Here is a 25970-nt window from a genome sequence, read left to right on the forward strand (position 1 = left end):
ACTAACATTCTGATGACAAAGTAATACCCCTTTATTTTACCCATAACTGAGCTGACAGACTGACATTATAGTGGAAGAACTGAAAAGAAAAGGTACTGAAATAAACATGGAATGGTGTGATAATAAGCTAGACTAATAACTGAGTGCTTAGAAAATAAACTTGATGTTTCCCAAACAGTTCACTCTCATCTTAAGTGACGGGACCAACTGCCTAGCCCCGGGCTCCTACTCTCCTCATGGGGCAATGTAGGATTGGATGATGGATGGATGGACTCTCAGACAGTGAAAATACATTATCAGTACCATGTTACAAGACATTGCTGACCATACACAGCCACTCTTACTTCAAAGAACTAAAGTACCAGTAATTCTCAGATTCAGTAAGTGGCAAATTAGGTTATATTCTTTATTTCACCTACACAGTATATAGTTAATACAATATTGCAATTATCATATACATAGCATATGTGTAAAGGTACTCATCTTGTAACATATGGCTCTGAATGCCTTAAAACTAAAGAAAGAGAATGTCAGAATAATAGGTAACTGGAACAAAGGGGTCTTACTACATTTACTTAACTTACCCTATTTGTACCAGTACTTGCTGAGCTGCCTTCAGTAACTGTGGACAATACAGCTGACTACATTTTAAATAAGGAATTTTTCTTCACTTTTTTCTTCATTTTGCCGGCATTTATCCAACCAGTATCCTGGAGTTTCTTCTTATTTTCCATAAGTATGCGCTCATATTTGTCATCCGCAGAGATGCCTGACTCCTCAGAATCACTGTCGAATATCACCCCTCGTTTCTTACTCCCAGAACGACTGAGCGAAGACAACCGCAAAGGCCTGACTTCTTCTTGTGAATCTTCTTGATCAAAATCAGTGTCCTGAGAATCAACTTTAATATTCACATTATCAGACTTCACATCCACTTTTGGTGTCTCAACATCTGAAGTGAAGTTTGTTATTTGCTCTAAGTTTTCTGAAGCAAGTTCAAATATTTTCTCATCTCCACCAAAGCTGAGAGAGTTTGAAACTTGTACATTATTTTCTTTCACTTTTGTGGGAGTTTCAGTCTCACTTCTCTCTCCATTTCTACTGACTTCTGCCTTACTTTCCGATAAACGCTCTGGGCCTGAGAAGTATGGTGAACTACAGGCTTTAGGCACTTCTGAAGGTGTTTCTCCCATAAGATTATCAATACGATGCTGGCTGAGATACTTCTTTTTTGCTGATATGAAACCACTGCTTGAACTACTAGTGTCTGCTGTCACTTTGTCATCCTCAGGTGTCTAAAAATGAAAATGGAAGATAATAGTCAGCTCATGCTTAAATCTAAAATGTGAATTCTGAATCAATCGTTTGTGTGAAAAACAAGATTTAAATGAAACATGCCTTTGCTTTGTGTCTGGGGGTTAAAAAGAATAATAATACTGTACTGTACTAATTTCAGACTTTAAAACAACTTTGCAGTCGGGTCCTGATATTCATGGGGGTGCGAATGTTGAATTCCATGAATAGCCCAAACTGACCACAGAAGCTACTGATTTCAATGTTTTTATTCTTATTACCTACAAATCCTCTCTAATATGCATGTAAATGCATTTGATGGTACAATAATACTTCCTAAAAAGACAGTACAGCTTGATACACAAGCCCTTCTGGGTACAGTTTACTGTATTCACAATGCAGTGATGAAGATGAGAGTTTGCCGTGTGCAGAACAGCACATGCCTATACAGGGTAACCGCAGTTTAACTGTATACGACATTACTTCTTATTTAAAAAAAAAAAAAAAAAAAAAAAAAAAAAAAAAAAAAAAACTTGTGGACCACTAGGAACAGCTGATGCTGTGGGAAAAGCAGGAAATATCTTGAAATAATTCCCAGAACAATATGTGCAAATGATATGTGATTCTGTGAACAGAAAATCATGAGCAACATCACATGCAGAGCAGGTGCAACTTCAAGCGATGACTTGGCATCCTCCCTTCTCCCTCCTGGGAGGAAATCATAAATAACTTGCCACCTCAGTGCTCTGTCCTCTGTCATCAGGCAACCCTCCCTCTAGCACACAGTACTCTCACTCTTCATCTTGTTCCAAACATCATCCTTCCTCTCCTTCTCCCCCCTTTTCCCTCCACACTTCACTCACATAAACTCACCTAGTCAATCTCTCACTCTCCATTCAGTCCACATGGCCACACCATCTCATGGTATTTCACCTAAGACTTTCCAGCATATACACATCAACACCACAATGGTCTCCGATTACCTCATTTGCAAATACATGAGTAAAATAGCACATTATGGTACTAAAAATGAAAACTATATCTAATTCACACTAACTTGACCCATAATTTCACATCCTTGTCATAGCACTTCTACATGACTTGCCCAAGTGGATGGGAAAAACCACTGCCAATGTTGGTAACTGCATTCTGAGTCATCGCGTGTGTGGGGAAGCGATCTGGTTTGATCTGGTAGACCTGCATTATACGTCCCACGTAATGGATATATACGTTAAATACAAAAAAAGAGTTTGGTGAGCCAGGGTTGTTCAGTGGGTCCGTGTGTTTTTCTCATTCAACAGATGGTATCAGATATGAATGATGGTTTGTCCAAGGACCTCAAGGTGTTGGTTAAATATGATATTTGGTCTAGCTGGGTACAGTAAAGCAAGAGTTTACTGTACTGCGGTGTCACAGTCATTTTTTGCTTCCATGTTCATCTCCTTATTCTTTGTCACTACTATTGTTGTACTAATATCCCTCCTTCCCCACGGCACAGACCCTTTCTCACACTTCCTCCACTAAATTCCCATCCCTGCTCAGAACATTATCCCAGCTTTGAGGAATAATTGTATGCAGGTGTATAAAACATTAAAAGTACTGTACAGTAGATGGAGAGGATATAGAGCCATTGTATTATCTTTATTAAGACCAGCATTACAAGAGCTATGATGATAGTCAAGAAGAAGTACTATGGAAAGGATGTAGAACTGTAGTGATGTCTTGTTGTACCACTGAACTATGGGAAATAAGCCACAAAAAGGACAAGAATCATGGAACTTAAAATGGATGACTTTATGCATCTGAAACTGGGAATAAATCTTACCTTAACCATGCTTGAGTCCTCGCCTAATTCCTCTGCTTTAATCTTGCTTGTGTCCTCTTCTAATCCTTCGCCACTCAAGTTATTCTTTATGCAAAATGAACGAATGTGCTCAACCAAAGCTGGACCAAACTTCTGAACTTTGGCTTCAACCATCCCCTCAACTGGAAAGACAATACCACATGCTTAACTTAAACAACAATAAAAACAACAATAATAATAATACAATCAGTGCTCTCTCTCTCTCTCTGACAACACACACACATACACACAATTTATCATTGTCATTAACATCATCATGATCTTCTCACCTATGAATAGGATAAGGTACTATACAGACATAATACTGTGATAATATTAATAATAATACCATAGCTTAGTTTTTGTTTCTCCAAAAAAAAAAAAAAAAAAAAAAAAAAAAAAGCTCAAAATAACCAGTAACATAAGCATTACTGCATTAGAACAGATGCCCCTATTATGCCCCACATGCTCGATCACAGTATCTTCAACAAAATCATAAAGTTTCTGAGAAAAGTTTTATTTGTTTCTTAAATAACTCCAAAGAAGATTGCTTCATAGGTTGAAAATAGGAGAACTATCAACAGCATGGCCAGTGAAAGAGGAACTAATGCTATCTATCTATAGCCAGATGCCTTAATCCCACATGGAATGGCCACAAACCAATCGCTTCCACATCATCCTGTTCCCTGCCATTTCACTGCCCTCCCTCCAACTTACATCCCCCTCTCTCATATACCTCTCCACTCTATCCCCCCATTTCATCCTCAGTCTCCTCCCCTCTTTCCCCCCCACCTTCACCTCACTCACATACACTCTCCCAGCTAGTCTCTCACTCTCCATCCTCACCTCATGATCAATTCAGTGCATTTCTCCCAACATTTTCTATCATACCCACATCCACACAACCACACTCCTCCACTTACTCATTTGTCAGTCTGTTTCTCCATGTAACTCCACTTAAGTAGCTCATTTCCACTGCTCTCACTTTTGACATGTGTCCTTCCAAAGAAGTCCAAGCCTTGTTTTCATACGTTAGAGTGGAAATCAGAATACTATCACGCAGCAAGATTTTTACTTCTTTGCTCACTTCCCTATTTCTTATCGCTCTTTTCAATGGAATAACACACACATACAAAATTTAAAAAACGGGAACAGGAATGACCATTACAATAATATAAGTGTGGCAACATCAACTAACTTTTTCTGAGGCTATCCAGTGTGGTGGGTCGATCCTGTGAGAGCAGCAGCAGGGTTTTGTTTGTTGCCACCAGGTAAGGCATAAATCCGGTTTCTTCTCCCAGGTTATTTCGTAGCTGAATCAAAGACTTGTACAGCTCTACCTGTGAGGCAAATAATAATAATAATAATAATAAAAATAACAATAATAATAATAATAATAAAAATAATAATAATAATAAAATAATAAATGGCGCCTGGTGGTTTAGTGGGTAATTATTGCGCTCCAATCGGATTGAGCCGGTGAAAGTTTATATCCAAGGGGTGGTTGGGGTTTATTGCTCACGTAATGCCACTCAGGGATGAGTGAGGCTGGTCACTCTCATCGTAAATGTCAGGACCACCTGCCTAGCCCCGGGCTCCTACGCTCCTCATGGGGCAATGTAGGATTGGATGATGGATGGATGGATGAATAAAATAATAATTATCATCATCATCACCTGTTATTCTTCCCCATATTATCAAATTATCATCATCACCATCATCATCATCGTTACTATGAGCCTTTTCCCACCTCAGGATGGGGTAAAATTATCTATCAAGAATAGGCAGGCCAAGAAGAAGGTGGAGGGATATGAGTGTGTGAGGAAAAGAGCTATGGAAGGTGGTGAGGCTAAGCGACTGACAACAGACTGAGCTGGCTGGATGAATTTTGTGCAGAGATGCGCATAACTAGGGATTTGGCACCCTGTTTTAACGTGACAGTGTTTGGATTGACTCTATCAGCTAGGTATAGCTACTGAATGTGGCAAAAATTTTTTTGGCTTATCTGATGGAGCCAGGATTCCGTGGGCTTGAATGATGTGTGAATCGAAATGTGGCCCATTGAGTTGGGCAAACTTAGGCTGTCTGGATGATGCTACTCCTCACCCTGCCCTTGGGTGGGAAAGGAGGTCCAGATGGTGATGATGACGAATAGTATAAAAACTAAGTTTATACATCTATCCATAAGCACAATATATATATAAATGATACAGCAGATCCTTGCCTTCCTGCACCTACCTTTAATTTTTCCTCTCTGGGATCTATGACTTGGGCAGGTTCTTCTTGTTCACTCTTCACTTCTACACTGGGTAGTCTCCTGCCATATTCCACTATACCAGCAGGTCTTGGCAGCACTCGGGAAGTCTGCTTTCTGATGAAGTCACTGCAAGTACAAAATGCAACTCTGTTAGGAATATAAATCACAACAGTATAAGTACAAAAAATTTACACCTGCCAAAGTCCATCACCTTTATTTTATTTGTGCTGTTCCCAGGCTGCTTTATTGAGCTGGAGGAGGGAGGTGTCTGAAGTGAATGGGTCAATAAAAGAGTGAGTCCAACCTCTCCAGTCTAAAAAATCTCTCCTTAACTGAATAAAATCATTAAAAGACAGCAAGACTACAATAAAAAGGACATCCTCTTACTGCAGAGGTTAAACTATCTATGCATCTGACTTACTCCATCACCTAGAATGTGCCATGTTTCATTAAACACTACAGCATGTCCTCATTTTACAATGAGAACGCATTTGAAAAAATCCATCACATAATGATTTATCATATACTGAGTCAAGTATAACACAGATTCAATAGGGGTATGTTTTTTAGTTACTGTCTAATAATCCACCAGTTTCAGTTGACATGTTATACATATATTTGTTTTAATAAGTATCATACCTGGAGTTGAAAGTCTTCCGCCAAGAATCTGCATTTTTTGTAGGAACTCTTTTGATGACATAACGCAACTCATTCAGCATCACATCTGTTGGTGCTAAGACAATCTTGCACCTATAAAAATAAATAAAAAAAATAACAAAAAACTGGTTACAAAATACAATATCTTACATTTTATTAACTTATTCAATGGAAAGCATGCAAAAGTGCTAATACAACTAATTACACTATGTTGTACTATTAGCTTAGTGATGATCAATATGTCTCAAATACTTCTGCGAAAGATACAATTGCCAAATGTAATATTTTTCCCCCCGCCACTGTTACACATCCTGCCACAACTCAAAATACAACTGCCAACGATAACATTTTTTTTTTTTTTTTTTTTTAACTGCTGTTACACATCCTGCCACAACTCAAAATACAACTGCCAGTAGTAACTTTTTTTTATAACTGTTACACATCCTGCCATAACTCAAAATATAACTGTCAACTGTAACATTTATTTTTTTCTTCATCGGTTACACACCCTGCCACAAATGAAACTTTTCAATATTATCATCCGGTTTCCCTCCAGAGTGCATACACAAATATAAAAAGGCACCCAAAATAAAAACTGTGCTGAGGCTACCCGATTAAGTTTTGACTCTCAAGGTCTTTGTGTGGAGAACTGGTGAGAGGCTCTTCTTACCCTGGATCACTTAGGGCCTGGTGTCCCCGCCTGGTGAGCTCAATGGCACTGTAGGTAAAGGCCCCTGTGGACTGGTATCCTCTCCCCCTCCCACCTCCAGCAGACAATGTCGTCTCCTTCAGGTAGTCTGCAAACACTAACATCTTACCTGCACACAACAAAACACACATAAATCATCACCATCATCATCATCCCAACCTCTTCTTCCACCCAAAATATAAGGTGAGGTATGGTTGAGAATATAAAAGAAAAAATATTTAGAAAGAGAACTAAATCACAGCATGACCAATAAAATGGGTCACACATTCATTCACTCACCATTCAAGCCCCCAGAATCCTGACTCCACATCATAGGCATGATCTTCCACATACAAGCACATCCTAATAATTATACGTCATCATCATCACCATTATCCGGACCTCCTTTCCCATCCTAGGGCAGGGTGAGGAGTAGCAACGTCCAGACAGCCCAATCCAATGGGTCACACCTCCATTCACTCATCATTCAAGCCCATGGAATCCTGGCTCTATCCGATACGCCAAAAACTTTCACCACATTCTGTAGCTTCACATAAACGTATTCAGTAGAGTCAATCTTATTTTAATAAATAAATATATAAAATAAAATAAAAAAGATGATACTGTGTTGTTGAGTGAAGATGAAGGGGAGCTGCAAGGCTTGGTGGATGAGTTTGAGAGAGTGTGTAAGAAACGGAACCTAAAGGTGAATGTAGGGAAGAGTAAAGTGATGGTCTTTGAGAGAGGTGAAGTCAGTGAATGTATAGCGAGGTTGGATGGTGAGGAATTGGAAAATGTGAGTACGTTTAAGTATTTGGGTAGTGTGATGAGTAAGGATGGAGGTTTGGAGGGTGAAGTGCTTGAAAGGGTACAGCAGGGAAGAAAGGTTGCTGGTTCCTTGAAAGCAGTGATAAGAAACAGGGAAGTGAGCATGGAAGTAAAAAAGTTACTACATGACAGTATTGTGATACCAACTCTAACGTACGGAAGTGAAGCTTGGACGTTGTTGGAAGGACACAAGTCAAGAGTGAGAGCAGTGGAAATGAGTTATTTAAGAGGAGCTTGTGGAGTCACGTGGAGAGACAGGCTGACGAATGAGGATATAAAGGAGCGTTGTGGTGTTGATGTGGATGTGATAGGAAGCGTTGTGAGGAACACACTGAGGTGGTTTGGCCATGTGGAGAGGATGGAGGGTGAAAGACTGACGAAGAGAGTGTATGTGAGTGAGGTGGAGGGTGGAAGAGGGAGGGGGAGACCGAGGATGAGATGGAGGGATGGGGTGGAGAGGTATATGAGAGAGGGGGGTGTGAGTTGGGAGCAGGGTAGTGAAATGGCGGGGGACAGGGCGACTTGGAGGCGATTTGTTTGTGGCCACCCCAAACGGGATTGAGGCGTCTGGCAATAGATAGATAGATAGATGAATATAAAAATAAATAAATAAATGTTCCCATTACAAATAGGTCTATACAACTGGTACTATACACTAGGGAAACAGGCAAATCATCTTTACAAGTAGGAAAAAAAAAAATATGCTAGTTAATTTTTCTGTTCTGGATACTTTAGAGCTAAAAGAACATAAAAAGGGGCAACATAACAAGGACTTCATGCACTAGAGTTACCTTGAGTATTGAAATAGCTTACCTATACGTGTACTGAAAGCTGATGTCTAATAATCACACAATAATTTCTCTACTGCTCTACAGATATACCGATATGCAGGTGGGTTCCAGTACTGTATATGAGTGAGATGTGATAGCAGCGGACTGCTTGGAGAGCGGATACTTGTATATCAGATGGGGGGGGGGGGCGTGAAACTCATTTAGCAGAGTACATAACTTATGGGAAAAATGGGGTAAGGTTAACTGACCTTGCTTGCATCACCAAATTTGGGTGTAAACTGCCCACTCTCATATCATCAGATTCTGGTAGAGCGGATGCTTGTATAACCTGCACTAATATAAAGAATGAGTCTGAAGGCAAATATTTACATAGCGCTTTCCAGTAGGACTCATTGCGATCCTTCCCAGTGTTGTATGTCTCTAGCTGCTTCCAATGTGGCTTCACTTGCTGACTGTTGGAGCCTTGGAGGATCCGTACTAGGGACCCAAGACCACACATTTGTCTACAGCCCTGAAATATGATACCAAACACTCCATGACAGACCCGAAATGAAAAGGTGACAGTAACATGCTATTCTTGTGGCAAGCCCAGCACCCTAAAAAAGTGCATTCAGTTTTCATTTTGCATCATACATTTCAATGTAATTCCTCTCTACTGATGTAATTATTTGTTTTTTCCAGATCCATATTTATCTTGCAGGTCCTCCCATAAGCATTCTTACTGCAAAAATATATGAATAATACATCCTGAAATACACCTGAAACCATCCTCTACATTACCAGCCATACTGATATCATTCTCGCATTCTTCATCACTATTCTACTAAACATCTTACCTACAAGATAGTACATCTGATTTCTGACTGATTTTGCACTCACTTCAGTGACCTTTGTTATGTACGGGAACACAGTCACAACCCTTTTCCACTCCAATGGTACAGTGCCACTCATCCATGTTTTCTGATTTACTCGGGCATTTCTAATAGCCAGTTTCATGTACTCTCTTTGCTCATCATCATCATCATCATCATCTCCGTCTCCATCCCTCCTGGGAACCCCATGACACAGAAATGCCTCTGGGTTACTTTATCCTCACATACTGTACCTCTCTTACTCTCCCCAATACTTGTCTTCCTTTTCATGTTCTTTCACCAATGTATTCTTCTCATCTCTCCTTCTAGAACACAAAAGGGCTGCCTTTTCACTGTATTTCATAACTTCTTATGTTTCACCAATATCTACAGTAACCCAATTCTTAGAGCTCTACATTCAACCACTGACACCATGTCTGGGTCCACATTCCTTTGTGCACTAATTATTATTTTAACCACTGCTTTGCACAAAAATCTTCCACAATTTCCAGTGTTTCTTCATTCACCCCTAAAATTACATATGTCTTACGATATCTCCTCTCTCCACAATTACCTCCTTTCTCTTATTTACTTTTCAGTTTCAGAATGTTGGTTACAGATATCTGCTAACCTCTGAATTAGTCTATAGAGTTCAGCTTCTTTGTAAACAGGCACGAAAATCTTTTGCAAATAAAAATATATTAAAAGCAGTATTCCAATTTTTACCATTACATCACCACTTGCACTCTAGTTTTCCATGGCCCTCCACTTCCTTATGTCATGGCAGCTTCAAGTGGCTCTGCATCAAAAAGTTTCGTGTAATCTTGCCAACATATAGGCACCTGGTTGTTTAACAGTTGAGGGACTCCAACTGGTGCCCACATGGGTATACTGCTTATATAATGCTGCTCAGGGGGAGTGAACGGCCCACTCTTTACCTTAAATCTCTGGACTAAGTATCCCTGCCCAAAGCCTCTATGCTCTAAATGGGGCAATAACAGGATTGGATGATGGAAGGACAAATAAATTTTTACACCCTATAAGATCTCTATATATCTAGATAACATACTGATCATATTAAGACACAGGAGAGCTATATGGCAATGCACGCAACAACAACTGGTGAACTTATAAATACTTGGCCTACCTTTGCTGTTTTAATGAGTTTGATGGCATCTGTAGTGAAGTCATACCTTCCCTCAGCATCAAGGGCTGACTTCACTCTTGACAAGCCTTTCATTGATGCTGCACCAGTCAATCTATGAAATAGTTAAATACCGTGAAACTGACTGAACATACAATTAACAATAATTTCTTGGTATGGAGGTCTGATCTATTAAAAAAAGAGACAAACACATGTACAATCGATCAGAAAAGTACTGGTGCACAATTTGCATGAAATAATTCAACACCACAGCAGATGAGTATTGCATAATCCTTGATGATTCTACCTCATTTTAATAAATTTGATTTCATGATGATGCCAAAGATATCACTTGCTTGATATTTGCTAGTCAGTACTGTTATCAAATGCACATTCAGACAATGATAGATTAAGTACCTCTGAACATCACAAATGCTACTGACAATTTAGGATATCATTGTACCCCTCCTGTGCGATAATTTTTTGATAATTTGTATATTCACCTTTAAACAATATGAATATGCTATGGCCCCCCAGAAAAGGTCATATACGTAGGCCTTTAAAAAAAAAAAAAAAAAAAAAAAAAAAAAAAAAAAAAAAAAAAAAAAAAAAAGGGGGGGGAGCTACAATCAATCCAATTTTCCACTCCCTTTCATCATTATCATCAGCACAACAGGACATTGTTACCCCAGTAATCACACACGAAACTCTGTAAAAGTTGCAAAAGATGGCTGTAAAACAGCGAGAATTCCTTTTTGCGTGCTACAAACAGAGCACTACAGAAGGGACTGATGAATGGCACAGCAAAAACTCCCATCAAACATACTGCCACATTCAGCCAGCCAATCAGTAAGCGAGGCTCACGGCCCAGCTTGTTCTCACTGACCGCAACTAACACACACACACGCACAGGCACACACAGCCAAGGCACACTCCTCTGCCCTTATACCTCCACCACAGCTGGGTGGATGAGGGAAAGTTTTTTAAGGATTTTCAACCATACTTCCAGTGGCAAATGGTGTTCTCATTAAAGGCCACATGATAAAGTATGGGTGAAAACAGTGTTATCCAACAAAAACACATATTCCGGCCAGTGGTCTGTGAGCCCCTTCCATCGCATAGCCCCTCATTTATGGGTAAAGGCAGTGACACACATGCAGTGTCTTTGGCGAATATTCTTTGCAACTACAAAGACCCATGTGATTGTATTTCTTTAAACGTTACCAAGACAGAAATGCCAGGGAGAAGCTGCCACCACACAAATTAGTCATGTGACACTCCTCCAGGGCAGACATAAACAACCAGCAGTCACCTGCGGGCACAAACATCACAGCAGCTCTCCTGAGATGTCCTGGAAGGAACCTCCGATGTGAAATGTGAGATGATGAATTCGCGACGGCAGGTCTTCAGCTCCAGGTACTGCTCAATCTTGTACAACATTGCCCTGCGATGCTTCTGGTACTCCTCGGAGATGACTTGACTCACGAAGAATCTGCAATGCAATATTCATAACAGACTTCTCATTTGAAGTTGTTTCAATATTCAGCTGCCGATGAATTAATACTAATTCTTTACTTAAACTTCCCACTGATTAATTACAAAGTCGTTCTTAACTTGAATTTCTTTTTCTATGCTTTTAGCCCCTGAATTATGAACCAGAAACATGTCTCGGGGCAAGTTGCCTCACCATGAGTTTAACTACAGACTAACCATATGCCTGTCTAACTACTGAGGGTTATGTTATTTCAGGCCGGAAAATGACAAATGCACAATACTCTCCACAACCACATCTTAATTCCATTTCCACCTCACTCTGTACTCCACCATTCAGCATGCGTTTCTCCATCACAATCCACTCTTATTCACATACTTATCCACCCCATCTCATCCTCTGCTTCCCTCTCCCCTTCTCATCCTCCCTCCATCTCAATCACATGTCATACGCTCCCTTAGCCAATCTCTCTTTCTCTATTCACTCCACAAGGCTAGACCATGCACAATAAACCTCTCTCTGACAGAGTACTGTACTGTATTTTAAAGTCTTTCAAGCTTCAAACTTACAAATACTCCCCTTCACATCACAGAAATCTTCTTAAAAGGAACGGTTTGGACTTAATGGACTTGTGTTCTGAGTTAACTTTCTAAGAGCGCAGAGCAATTAAATGTACATACGTAAATTCTTGCTGTGTCACTTATACATTCTTACATTCTTTCTGCTCTTAAATCCACAGGTAATACTAATTATATGCTCATTCAAGGGATAATGCTCCTAATAAAGCTGATTTGCCAGTTTACCACAACTTCCAGCACCAACTGTATAAAAAAAGCTGTAATATAAAAAACATATCCTTGACTTAGAGTGAAAAATGAGTAGTTACGGTGGGTACGTATTAATGACGCTTTATGCTATATAATCACTTGCTTGTGCACCTTAAAATCAGAAGAGGCATAGAAACTTGTGCAGAATGAGGGAGAAGAACCAAAAGAACACTGCAGAATGAGGGAGAAGAACCAAGAGAACACTGCAGAATGAGGGAGAAGAACCAAGAGAACACTGGTGAATGAGGGAAAAGAACCAAGAGAACACTGCTGAATGAGGGAGAATAACCAGCCACTTGTGCACTTTAAAATTGATGGGACACTGACACTACAGTCCTTTTACTCTAACTTGGCCAAGAATTGTTATCTCTTCGTTTTGAACAATGAGTTGTAACAAAAGATTAGGACCAGATTATGATGCTGGTCAAGAAGAAGTGCTACGGAAAGGATGTAGAGAGATAGTACTGTCTTGTTCCGCAACTGAACTACATAAAATAAGCTGTAAAATGATAAAAAATTTAAGCCAAACTGTATTGTTTATAAAGGTTCTCCACCCTGCTTGATCTCTGGCAGTCTCCATACTCATTCCCTTATCTCTGAGGTCACACTCTATGACCTTGTCCCTGGTATTTTTCGATCTGCCTCTCACAGCCCTACCTTCGATGTTCACATTTTTCACTTTCCGCACCCAAGTAAAAGTAAGAGGACTATACATTTGTGCAAAATACTGAAGAATAACCACTCACTTCAGCACATTAAAATCTGATGGGGCATAGAGAACCGTGCAGACTGAGGGAAGGCCATCTCTCCCTGCACGACCAATCTCCTGGTAGTAGGACTCAGGGCTGCTGGGGGCACCGTAGTGAATCACTCGTCGCACATCCGGCTTGTTGATACCCATCCCGAAGGCAATGGTGGCCACAATAATGTTAACCTGTTGTAAATCACTAATGCTAGAAAATTTACACCAGGTAAAAATTCAAATCACTAATGCTAGAAAATTCACTCCTCCTGAAAATTAAAATAACTAATGCAAGAAAATTCACTCCAGTTGAAAATTCATTAGAGTATTAATTAATCTTGATAAGACTATTCTATCATTCAATCCTTTATCGCCCCATCAGGAGCATGAAGGGCCCAGGGCTAAGCAATTCATTCCAAGACATTTATGGTGCCTTTGTGGGGTGGCACTGACAAAACTGGATGTCTCTGCTACCTGATTATGCAAATGCCCCACCTCCTCCCTCCTTATGCACTGAAAAGGAGATGGTGAACTGAAGGAGTTGGGCAACTTAAGCCTGCAGTCTACTGGGTTCACATTCAGATGAACCTGGAGCTGCAAATACAACTACTATTGCTGTTGCTATTACTACTACTACAGCTAACCTCATGTTTAGCTGAGCAAAAAGGTCAAGATGATGATAAAAGATGATAACTTCCTTACTCCTCATCCTTCATGATCTTTTATATTCTTATCCTGGAAGCAGACATTGGAATCTGCACTAGACCAGAGTCACCATTTCAACGTGATGACTCTCATTTGCAGTTTCATCTTGCTACTATCAGATGAATTTATTTAGCACAGGAGAGCCTCTGGTAGTAAAGGGATTAATGAAGGTTGTATGTAACCTTTTCACTTTAAAATTACACAACAAAAATTAATAAAATCATATGGAATGTAAAAATAGCTAAATAAATAACAACAATCACAATACTAATACTTGCAATAATAATCAATAAATAAAACCTACATCATTTGACTGACAAGGTTGAGAGGGCTCTTCTCAACTCAAAGGGTTATAAATTACAAAGCAGAAATTTACTCCAACTATTTTAAAATTTCTCAATTATTTTACCATACTTACCTTATCATAAACAAAATTTTCATGTGCCTCCTTGCGCTTTTTTGGTGTGAGTCCTGCATGATATACTTCACACTTTATGTCATTTACTGGAAAAGAAATTAATAGACATCAGCAACACTCAACACTTACAATCTTACACCATCATTAAGCTCATCATTCTGACCTTCTTTCTCACCTGACGATGAGTGAAGCTGGGTGCTGAAAACAAGGAAAACAGAAAGCCCCCAAAGAGGAAAAATTTTCACCATTTTACCTACTCCCACCTAAAAAAAAGATAAGGGTGAGGTGGTGTATAGGCCCCCCCCAAAAAAAAATAAAAATAAAAAGACAGGGGTGAGGTAGGGTATAGGACCACCCACCCACAAAATAAAACAGAAATGGGAGATTTATCAACAGCGTGGACAGTGAAAAGGACCATGCATTCATTCACAAGTGGTAAGTCATAGGAATCCTGGCTCCTAGACAGTTTGACGATGGGAAGAGACACAAGGGGTCAGGAAGGAGGAGGAAAGACATGGTAAAGGAGTGTGTGAGAATGAGAGGTATGGAAGTTAACAAGGCAAGGGAACTGACAAGGGACTGAGCTGGCTGGATAAATTTTGTGTTAAGAAGTATATGACAAGGTTTGGAACCCATTCGTAACTAAACAGTCATCTGACTGACTGTTAGATAGATGAATGTCACGCTATGTGTGGAATAAGACTGTAGGCTATCTCTCAAGTGGAACTAGAATAAAATGGTAGGTAACTTATGGGGAAATGATGCATGACTGGAACTTTAAACAGGCAATCTCTCAGTGATTTTACTGAGGATTTAATATGCAAAGAGAATATAAAAAAGGCAACTTAAAATGAGGATTTAATGTACAAACATTACATTCACCTTTCACTCAAGGATTACATTCAAATAAAACCAATCTGCTATAACAAATAATTAATGAAAGTCAATCATAACTTTATCAACACGTGGATACAATGACATTCTACAAATCACCTATTTTGCTATTAGGTCCATTGAGTAAACTGCAGTAATTTTGCCTGACTATTAAATTTTCATTGTAACAGTATGGTACCTATAAGGCTAATTTCCTGGATTCTCTTACCTCATAAGACCCTGTACCAGCTGTATGCAAAAGCTATAATATTTTGAAAACCACTCCTGACTAATAAAAAGAGATTTCCTGTACTTACGATTCAAAGCTTCAGCCACTTGTTTTGTGATCTTCTTTGTTGGGCAGTATATAATAGTAGGGCCACAAGCACTATACTTCCCTCTTGCATCTTTCTCCATGAGAGGGAGAATGTCAGATGAGATGTCTTTTACCTTTACTCTTACTTCAAGGTAGAGATTCGGCCGATCAAAGCTGGTGATGGTCACTACTGGTGATCTGAAGTAAGTAAACATACAGATTATAACGAACCTTCCTTATCTCTTGAATCCAATGATGAATGTTTAAATTTCATTCTTACCACCACCAAACAATCTTATTCAACTTCGGGAGAGTTTCTGAGCTGGATAGGTAGGTTCACCCAAGGCCTCACTGATTTCCTTCACTAAGAGAAGGGTTCCCAAAATTGCATTAGATATTTTTGATGCAGAAAAAAAAATATCATATGGCTCCCTTGATGTAGTGCTGCTTTGGGTGTCTGCCCTTTCCTCTCTTCTTTCCTTCATTCTTTCCTTTTTCTTCTGCCTACAGGTGACTTTACACTCCCTCTTGTGTCTTTCTTTCCTCTTCCTTCTGCCTAAGGGTGATTCTACACTGAGTGACATGCCAAGTGGTTTCCTGTACACTATGAAACCATTTGCTATGCTGGGTGGTAACCATATAACCAAATTACGGTCCCTGGTGATTTAGTGAGTAATTAAGGCGTTCTAATCGGATTGAGCCTATGAAGGTTTATATCCAAGGGATGGTTGGGGTTTATTGCCCATGTAATGCCACTCAGGGATGAGTGAGGCTGGTCACTCCCACTTTAAATGTCAGGACCACCTTGCCTAGCCCCAAGCTCCTACACTCCTCATGGGGCGACACAGGATTGGATGATGGATGGATGGATGGATTCAAGGTGTTAAAGTACTTAATAAAAAACAAACTCTTGCACTTACATGTTAGAGGGCAAATTGCAAAAAACAAAAAGCATAACACTCACTATAATAAGAGCAAAATTTCAACCCTAATAAAATGTTTTAACAACAATCTTTTCTCTTGACACATAGCAAGAATATACAATTGATTTGCCAGAATGTCCACTCTATGGACTTTACTCAGCAGTACCTACAACACAATGCAATATATTTATTTACTTAGTTTCTATTGTACCTTACAATTTCTGACAATAACAAGCTGTATAAAACAACACACAGTAAAAGTTTTTGGTGAATAGCACTGGCACTTACTTCAAATCGAGCAGGCTGCATATGTCGTTTAAGACTGGCTGGGTAGCAGTGGCCGTTAGGGCCATGATGGGAACCCTTGGAAACCCCTCTCTCAAGCATCCAAGTTGCCTAGGTTGTAAATTCAAGTTTCAGTTAACTATAAAACAGCAAAGCATATAGCAAAAATGAAGCATTAGACTAACTCCATGACGAGTTCTATGAACAAAAATATTCAACAATAGCAATCTGCAATATTTATACCATCAAGCTAACATAAACATTATGGCTGTTGGAACTTTTCTTGTCTAAATAAAGTCAACACCCATTAACCACAATGCTATCCCTGGGGATACAGTGGTACAGTTACTATACTCTTTAATGTTCTGCACTGAGATATACCAGTTCTGCCCCCCCCCCTCCCCCAATACACAAACTTCAGGTAGCATGTACCAGTCTACAGATATGCCAACTACACCACCCACTTATACTGCACAGCCTGGTAATCCTCAGATGTGGGAATAGGGGGTAGAGAGGAATACATTGGGATATGATGATGATGATGTGATAAAATGAGACTAACTGAACAAATATGACGATGATACTGAAGTGATGTGGCAAGGTAAAATAGGATTTATAAGACCATGCAGGGAACTCAAAATAATTACCTGTAAGAAGTCCTGAAGTCATGACCCCACTGACTTAAACAATGCGCTTCATCAACAGCAAACAAGGTGATTCCCACCTTAGCATGTAGCTCACTTAGAACATCAAAACAGGCTGCAAATCACAAATAATGCACAGTTAAGGCAGATCACATTAAAGAATAATTCTTCTCACTTTACCCTTGCCTAAAAATATCTCTCCCTCTTGAATACTGAATTATGACAAGAGATTAACATACAAACAGCACTAGTCATGAAGCTGTGCTACAGAAATTACAGACTTGTAGTAGTTTTTTTATGCTACTACCTATTCTGTATACAGTATAATTCCTTACACTACAGTACAATGCACCTTCAATTACAACTCACCATAGGCAAACTCTGGTGTTACATACACAAGTCTATATCGTCCTTCGTGCATATCAGAATACACCTCAATTTTGTTCAGCAATGCACTCCCAAGAAAACATGCCTCAATATTTGATGCCTGAAAAGTAAAGAGGAACAAAAAAACATAAGCACGAGAGAATCACTGCACTGTTATTCTTGGTAAGATAAAATACCATTGTGCAATATTTAGTACCTGGTAATGGAGTATAAAATATATATCCATGCCACTGTCTTTATGTATTAGTAACAGCTACAGCTTGTGCATTGTTGCTATATATACTGTATTTAGCTGAACATGCTACACTGACAGCTCATGATCTACTCACTTAAGGTAAGCATTTTCGAGATTTTTCAATCAGTCAATCCACAGACACCATGCTTCCTCGTAAAGAAATCCCCATACTGAGGCTCAAGGGTCCAACAAAAAACTTATAAGAACTGAAAGCTAAACCATGTGCCAAAACCATCATATTATTTCCCAACAGTTGGTGGAAAATTAGAGAAACAGGAAATCTGAGACAAGTAATAAGAACTGCAACAATGACATGAGTTTAATCTTGGAATCTGACTCTAGTGAGCAAATGTTTCCAGCCTGCGTGATGACTGTGTGGTCAGTTATGGTGCCAAGCTTGTATTGACATTTCATTCTCATGACAGCGCCTCCCAGGGTTGACAGTAGCCATCCATTTACTGCCTAATACAACCCCTAAAAATTACATCATAACTCTGAAGGGGTTGAAACTGACCTTAAGAGCAAGAACCTGATCCTGCATGAGGGATATAAGGGGAGACACGACCACCGCCACTCCTCCAGTGTACACCGCTGGAAACTGGTAGCACAGACTCTTGCCGTACCCAGTCGACATCACTACCGAATTATCTTTGCCCTTGAAAACAAATGAATGAATACCGATTAATAATAAATAAATACAGATTCTCATAACCAATGCCACCATCACAGAATTATCTTTACCCTGTAGAAAAAATTCATGTTAACAAACTCTTGCCATAAAACACTGCTACTGCTACAAACCATGGATGAGATGGAGGGATGAAGTCTAGGGGTATTAGAGAGAGGGGGTATAAGTTGGGAGGAGAGCAGCGAAATGGCAGGGGACAGGGCGGCATGGAGGTGATTTATTAGTGGCCACTCCATACAGAATTAAGAGGTCTGGCTAAAGTTAGATAGATAGATAATGCTACAGAGCCATCCCTACCCTTTTCGGATAATATTCTGTTACTAATCTTCTGAGCATCATTAACCTCTTGCATCAAAGATATTTTTGAACCTTAGTTTATTCTTGCCTCTAACAGATAATTTTGTTCATATCAGGGAAGTTCTCTGGTAGTGAGGGAATTGATGAAGACTATTTCTAACCTCTTCAGCTAATCTCTCTCTCTCACAAGTTGAATAATGTAAGCTGGAGATAGTAGGAATACAATAAAATGAAATCTGAGCAAAGGAGTCAAACTAAAAACAGCATAATTAACCCCCAGGCTACGGCAGCCCTTAACATTTCCTATGTCCGTGGTGTGGGAAAACTGGTTTTAAAAAAATTGTTGTCTGACCCACTTATACCCAACCAAACATAACATCTTAGTCACACAGAGTTTACACACCACACTGACGATTTGGCACCCATTCATCAAACATAGCCATGCAGTTGGTGCGAAAAATGACCCAAAATTTCACATTTCATGCAGCTCTTCCGGAATATACAATGCAGTCTACCGATCGACATTTCTGGAATACTAAACACAGCCAAAGGGTTAACCCTTTCAGGTCTCCTGGCCACGATCATGGCTCGCCTATCTGAGCACATCTCAAAAGTGTGGCAGGAAGCTGGTGAATGTTATCAGTATTCTTCTCAATATTTGCTCATTTTCTGGGTACTGGACAATCCAATTGAGAAGATATAACACAGATTTATGATTTTAGGTTAATAGGAGTATTTCTCTATCATTTTGTACACAGAAATGCATTCATTTGTGGCACCAAACACCATCTGCCACGCAACTTCCAACTGTTATTGTGGCTCTTGTCCATCCATCCATCCATCATCCAATCCCACATTGCCCCACGAGGAGCATAGAAGCCCGGGGCTAGGCAGTTGGTCCCGACATTTAAGATGAGAGTGACCAGCCTCACTCATCCCTGAGTGGCATTACGTGAGCAATAAACACCAACCACCCCTTGGATATAAACCTTCACTGGCTTGATCCAATTGGAGCACAATAATTACCCACTAAACCACCAGGTGCCAAAATTTGGTTATATGGTTACCACCCAGCATAGTAAATAGCTTCCTGGTGTACAGGAAACCATTTGGCTTGTCACTCAGTGTAGAGTCACCCATAGGCAGAAGGAAGAAGAAAGAATGAAGGAATGAAAGACAGAAGTGGGAGTGTAAAGTCACCCGTAGGCAGAAGGACGAGAAAAGAATGAAGGAAAGAAAGACAGAAGAAGATGGAAGGAATGACGGATGGAGGAGAGGACAGAGCAGACACCCGAGAGCAGCACTACATTGAGTGAGTGGATGGTGTGGAAAGTGTATCCCCAGTATTTTGAAGACAGATGTGTATTAGTTCCTTATGCTAAGGATTAAAAAAGCAAGGGTCTTACATAATTTACAAACTCTCTTATCAGAATTATTGTATACAGTCATCCTTTAATATTTAGCTACAGGACAAATGTACCAAGACCACCTGTGAAAATCGTGCATCTCAAAGCTGATGCTGCAAATGATGCTATATTGCAAGCTAATAACAGGATCTTTACAAACTTGTTCTGCAAACGTGAATGCTTGTCAGGACTGAGGTTCAAATTTTGATAGAAGTGCAACTCTGTATATAAAAAATGCTTTCAGCATATTACTGTAAGATGAAGAAGTATATCATATACCATAATCTACAGTAACTATAATGTAAATCCTTGTTTTAAATAACCCTATCTTATGTTCTGTGCAATGAAGCCCACAGTAACTCTGAACAACTACCTAAAGCTACATCTGATCTGCACAATCCCCCAATTTAATATACCAATAACATGAAATAATTTGCAATATTTTGGTGCATAATCCTAATGTTTAATGAGGACTATTTGTAAATCATTTTAGTGTCATACTTTACGTCATAGCATGAATGACTATAACCCACCTGTAGGACCGCATGTATTATCTTCCATTGCATGGGTCTAAAACCAACATGCCCAAAGGCTTTCTGGAGGACCTGAAGGTGATCCTTACTCGGTGGTGGTACTCCGCTGGGCAGCACATCCTCATCCACATTTAAAGGTGCTTCTTCCTGCAATAATATATGACAGATATTACAAACAAGGCATCCTTCCACATCCACAGGCATCCCTCACTTAATGGAGCTGTGTTAATCCAAACCGTAACATTATGGAAACATGCTATAATGGGTTCAATGAGTATAAGCTGCTGGGGGTACCAAAGTTTGCCCTCTGAGGAATAGAAACTTTTACCTAACCCATCAAAAACCATACAAATAATATTCATATTCATCTAAAATGCCACAAGCTGCTGCCAATACAGTAAAAGCTATTGCAGATGAATGTGATAATCATCATCCAGACTTCCTTTCCCAACCCCAGAATGGGCTGGGGTAGGGTCCAGAGATGCCAAAGACAAATGTAAGGGCAGACCCCAAGAGGTGTTGAGCCATGGTACTAACCTAGTTACGCCATGCAGCATCTGGAAGGTTATTCACCAACAACCATAAAACAATGAAAAAAAAGGCACCTCAATATGACTAAAGATTTACCAAGTAAAGCAGCAATTATACTTACTCTGGACAATGCTGCAATTCTATCCACACTGCTCACTTCTTTTTTATCTTACACCACAAAAAATATTCATTACCATGCTTTTGCCTCTTGGCAGCATCATTAAAGCAAAACGTAGACATCACTATCCAAAAAAGGATAAAGAAAAAAAAGAAAGAAAATATTTGATAAAAGAGACATCAAACAAAAATACCACTAAAGGTAACACTGCTGAATAAGGGATACTGGTATCTGTATTTTCCATATCAATCATACTGTTTAATCTCTTGCATCAGATAACATATTCTGTGGGCTTAATACTGTAGTTACCAGAATGCCTCTCTTATTGCAAGGGTTAATGGAAGCTAAACCAAAGCCCTCCAGCTTGAAAAGTCTCTCCTAAGTGGAATAAAAGCATCTGAAGTTTGCATGACCTGGGTACAAATTACATCCTCTGGCTGACAGTCAGATTTTGGATTATGAACAATTCTCTTACTGCAGTATATGAAAAGACAACAAAACCAGGGTTCTTATGCTCTATTCTCTATACTTTAACTTTTATATTTACATGACAGCCTCTGCCTCTGTCACACTAATGTACAGTACTTAAGGTTCTCTCTTAAAGAAGTTCCATTATTTCCTGAGCCAAGAGCTACAAGGGCTGGTTAAATTACATAATTAGAGGGAAATACAGTTAGTTTTATTTACCTTATTAAAACTGGCAACTATAATATCTCTGTTTTATAAATTTGCTTAAATGAATACCTTTCTGATGCATTTTTAATTGCACCACCTTCCACTATGTGAGAAGTCTCCTACATTTAGCATAACAGAATTATCTGGTGGTAGCTACAAGAAAACGATACAGTACCAGACATCATTTAAAAAAAAAAAAAAAAAAAAAAAAAAAAAAAAAAAAAAGGGGGGGGAGGTACATCAAACATGAAAAGCAGATATAATTTTGTCTATAGAACATCTTCAGAATTCCAAATGGATGGCTAAAAAAATCATACATTACTGTACTTGTATTTCATTAACCCCTTAACTGCGGGGCATCACTTTCGTGACGCTTGAGAGCAAGGGGTCATACCGCGGGGCGTCACTTTTGTGATTCAGTGTTATTTTGAATTTGCCCGGGCTTTCAAGTGGTGGCTTGTATCATCTATCAGTACTGCCGATGTCCAGTATCATCTATCAGTACTGCCGATGTCCAACACTAGTCAGCACTCCTAATCTCATCTGTACTCCCATCCATTGTTGACAATTTTGCCATTTCTCCATGTTCTTGACTCCCCTCCTTACCTCCCCTCCATTACCCTGTCCTCTTAGCACAGCACGGCCGGGAAGGCCGCGCTGTGCTAAGCAAATCTTCCCCGGAATTTTCCACTGATTTCATCCATTGAAATAAGCCCTATGCCTTATTCTTATACAAAATAATATATACAAAAAAGAAATAAGGTAAGTGATAGTGCCATACACCTGGAATTGGCTAATTATCACCTGACAACACCTCACGTGCACTCGTTCGCTAATTTTCCCTGTTTATTTCCCCGTATAATCTATTCTTGTAATAAAAATATATATAAGAAAGGAAGGGAGAAGCCTAAGTGATATTTACATTCACCTGGAACTACCTAATTTATTATGTATTGTCTAGATATCCTGCCAATCATTTCATAGTGTATATATTAGTAGATGCTGCTGCATGCTGACATTGGCAGCCTTTCACTGCCCCTACGCCCACAGCATTCAGTTTACTGTCGTCTTTCAAGGTGAAACCACGTCGGATTCGCGCCTGACCAATTCCACCGCTTTTTAGCCCCATGCAAAGGGCCCTGTTACCTCTACCCCTACTAACCTCGTGTGCAAAGGGCTAAGTGACTCCTGTGGAAAGTGAACTGGCTAATTTATCAATGAAAATGATGGACAGTGACTACGATCTTTCTGGTGACTAAAACAGTGCGAGTGGAAATGTAAATAATGTGTAAACAGCAAGTGAAAGCAATGACTGTAAATATAAGTGAACAGTGGAAAATAGTTTTATAAGCTACTGCAAGCGACAGTGCATAAGTGTATAAGAATACGAGTAAATATACTAGAAGTAATGAAAGTGAAAGTTTCACTCTAGCATGTATGAATACTATGAGTTATGAAAGTGAGAGTGAAAGTGACAGATTCGCTCTCAACGTTAGTATACAGGACGAGAAAGGGAATGCTAAGTATTTTACTGAAAGAGAAATTGAGTGCCTACAGTGACAATAAACTACTATTACTGAAGGAAACTTATGGATAAAGACTGCAGATATATATAAGTGTTATATAGTAATAGAAATATAAAGTGTGAGTGTTTTTATGAATAATAAATGACAGAATACCAGCGGCGAACGAGTGTAAGTGGGAAGGTCATATGCGCTCGTAATTTTCATTGTTTTCACAGTGGTTTTTTTTTGGAGTATGGATTCCAAACTACTTGAAAATCATAGAATAGTGTTTCTAGTGATAATATCAGGTTGTGGTAATAATATTACGTGTAATATTATTACCACAAGTGTAAAGTGGAGACTTCGTTACCCAACTTCAAAGGTCTCCACAAGTCCTACGGTACTCGACGAAGGCTCAACAAACATCCCAGGAGAAAGCTGAAGGTATGTGCCATATGCAAATGTAATTTTAATATTCTAGGACTAATAACTGATTTTTGGCAAATATTTTTAGAGAGTCTGTCGGAGCGTGATTAACCCCGCGGGACATGCAAGTCGAGCCAAAACAACCCTGCGCTTTAGGGGTTAAACAATCTATTAAACAGCTGAAAACAAACAAGCAGTTCTTTAAAGTTCATCTGAGTAGCAACAGTATTGTTATACTGAATAATCTGAAATCATGCTTAAACAGCACAAAAGTTATGGTACTGTATGGATATCGGTCAGGATCATCTTCAAGGAAAAACAAGTTGCTAGAATATGCTGCGGAATAACATTATGCAATTAAGAAAAGCTTTTAAGATGATCACTTCAAGCAGAGAACAGGAATGGAATAGATGGTTTACGGTAAAAATATAAATGAATTAATATATAATATTTCAGAGACAGTTAATTGTCCATACCTCCAAACAGTAAGTTATGTTGCTCCTGTAAACCTAATAAAGCCCTGAGAAGCTCGAACTTTGTTGATGTGTTCCAGCAATACAGAATTATGGTGCTATTTTTAAGTTACAAGAATTCAGTTTCTTACCTTCCTGTCAGTTACTGTGGAATCTGTTTCTGCATCACACTTCAACATAAGGATGTCCATCTCATCCTCTGGAATTTCAACAGTATCCCGCACATTGTCTTCAAATGCATCTGCCATATCCTCCATAAAAATCTCTTCATTCAGGGCTTCCATTGCCCCTGCTATTTCTTCCTCATCTGTAGCGGCTGCCATGTTTACATGAATCTGTAGGAGAGCAATATATTTCATCATACCTGTTCATGCTTTACTGCTTCCAGTCACTGCATCAAAAATCATGTGACCAATGACTACAGTAAAACCCAAACACAGGACTGAGATAGGTCTTTCAATTCTTTGCTGTTAATCAATCAGTATGTCACAAATAATATATTTTGTCTGTCAATTTGCTGATGTTAGGTTAATCACCAATATATACTGTTTAATCCACTATGGCCAAGATGAGGGTCAGAGTCATTCATAAAACACTTGAAGAATACCAGTATGTTGTACATCTGAAATTTTGTGGTTGTATTAAAGTACAATTTTACCATAATTGCAACATAAATGGTAGATGCTGTTATCCAGTATTAGATTTCTGCATAAACACCAAAACCAATTCAGAATACAAATTATGAGCAAATTACTGGTAGTATGATATTACTGCACGGTAAGTCTCAAAAATGTCTCAGCAACTTGGCAGTCCACATTTCTTGCTGCCATGAACTTTTCAACACCTATCAGGAACATTCCTATATTTATTGTGATTTTCAACTGTAGAAGAAATTATTTTACATGAAGAACCAAGACATATAATATAAAATCTTTCTGAAAATCTAAGAGAGTCCCCATGCACGCAATTTGTGATGACATATACGGTATATTTTTTTCACCAAACTACCAGGTATAACCTACTGATCATAAAGAATGTTTTGAGAAGTTGCAGCTATGTGTGGTTCTGATGCTAGTTGCAAAATATCTTAAATTTTAAACGAAAGTTGCAGAAAAATAG

The 25970-nt window shown here is 39.2% G+C and overlaps 1 protein-coding gene across 1 annotated transcript; it reads right to left on the minus strand.

Moving 5' to 3' along the window:
* Positions 1–445: 445 nt before the first annotated feature.
* LOC145414680 (ATP-dependent DNA helicase RecQ-like) lies at positions 446–25174 on the minus strand. Its single transcript, XM_080284197.1, has 18 exons — positions 24983–25174; positions 21124–21270; positions 18714–18854; positions 17947–18064; positions 17581–17692; positions 16937–17044; positions 15727–15923; positions 14537–14622; positions 13418–13605; positions 11665–11844; positions 10356–10467; positions 8727–8868; positions 6721–6868; positions 6033–6143; positions 5375–5519; positions 4335–4476; positions 3119–3279; positions 446–1295 (listed from the first exon to the last, which is right to left on the minus strand). The coding sequence occupies exons 1-18, from the start codon at positions 25172–25174 to the stop codon at positions 642–644; spliced, it is 3084 nt and encodes a 1027-aa protein (XP_080140323.1). The 3' UTR covers positions 446–641.
* Between the last annotated feature and the right edge of the window lie 796 nt (positions 25175–25970).

This window comes from Coenobita brevimanus, chromosome 100, assembly GCF_032717465.1.
Source record: "Coenobita brevimanus isolate Jiangsu-jjx chromosome 100, ASM3271746v2, whole genome shotgun sequence".
NCBI lineage: Eukaryota > Metazoa > Arthropoda > Malacostraca > Decapoda > Coenobitidae > Coenobita > Coenobita brevimanus.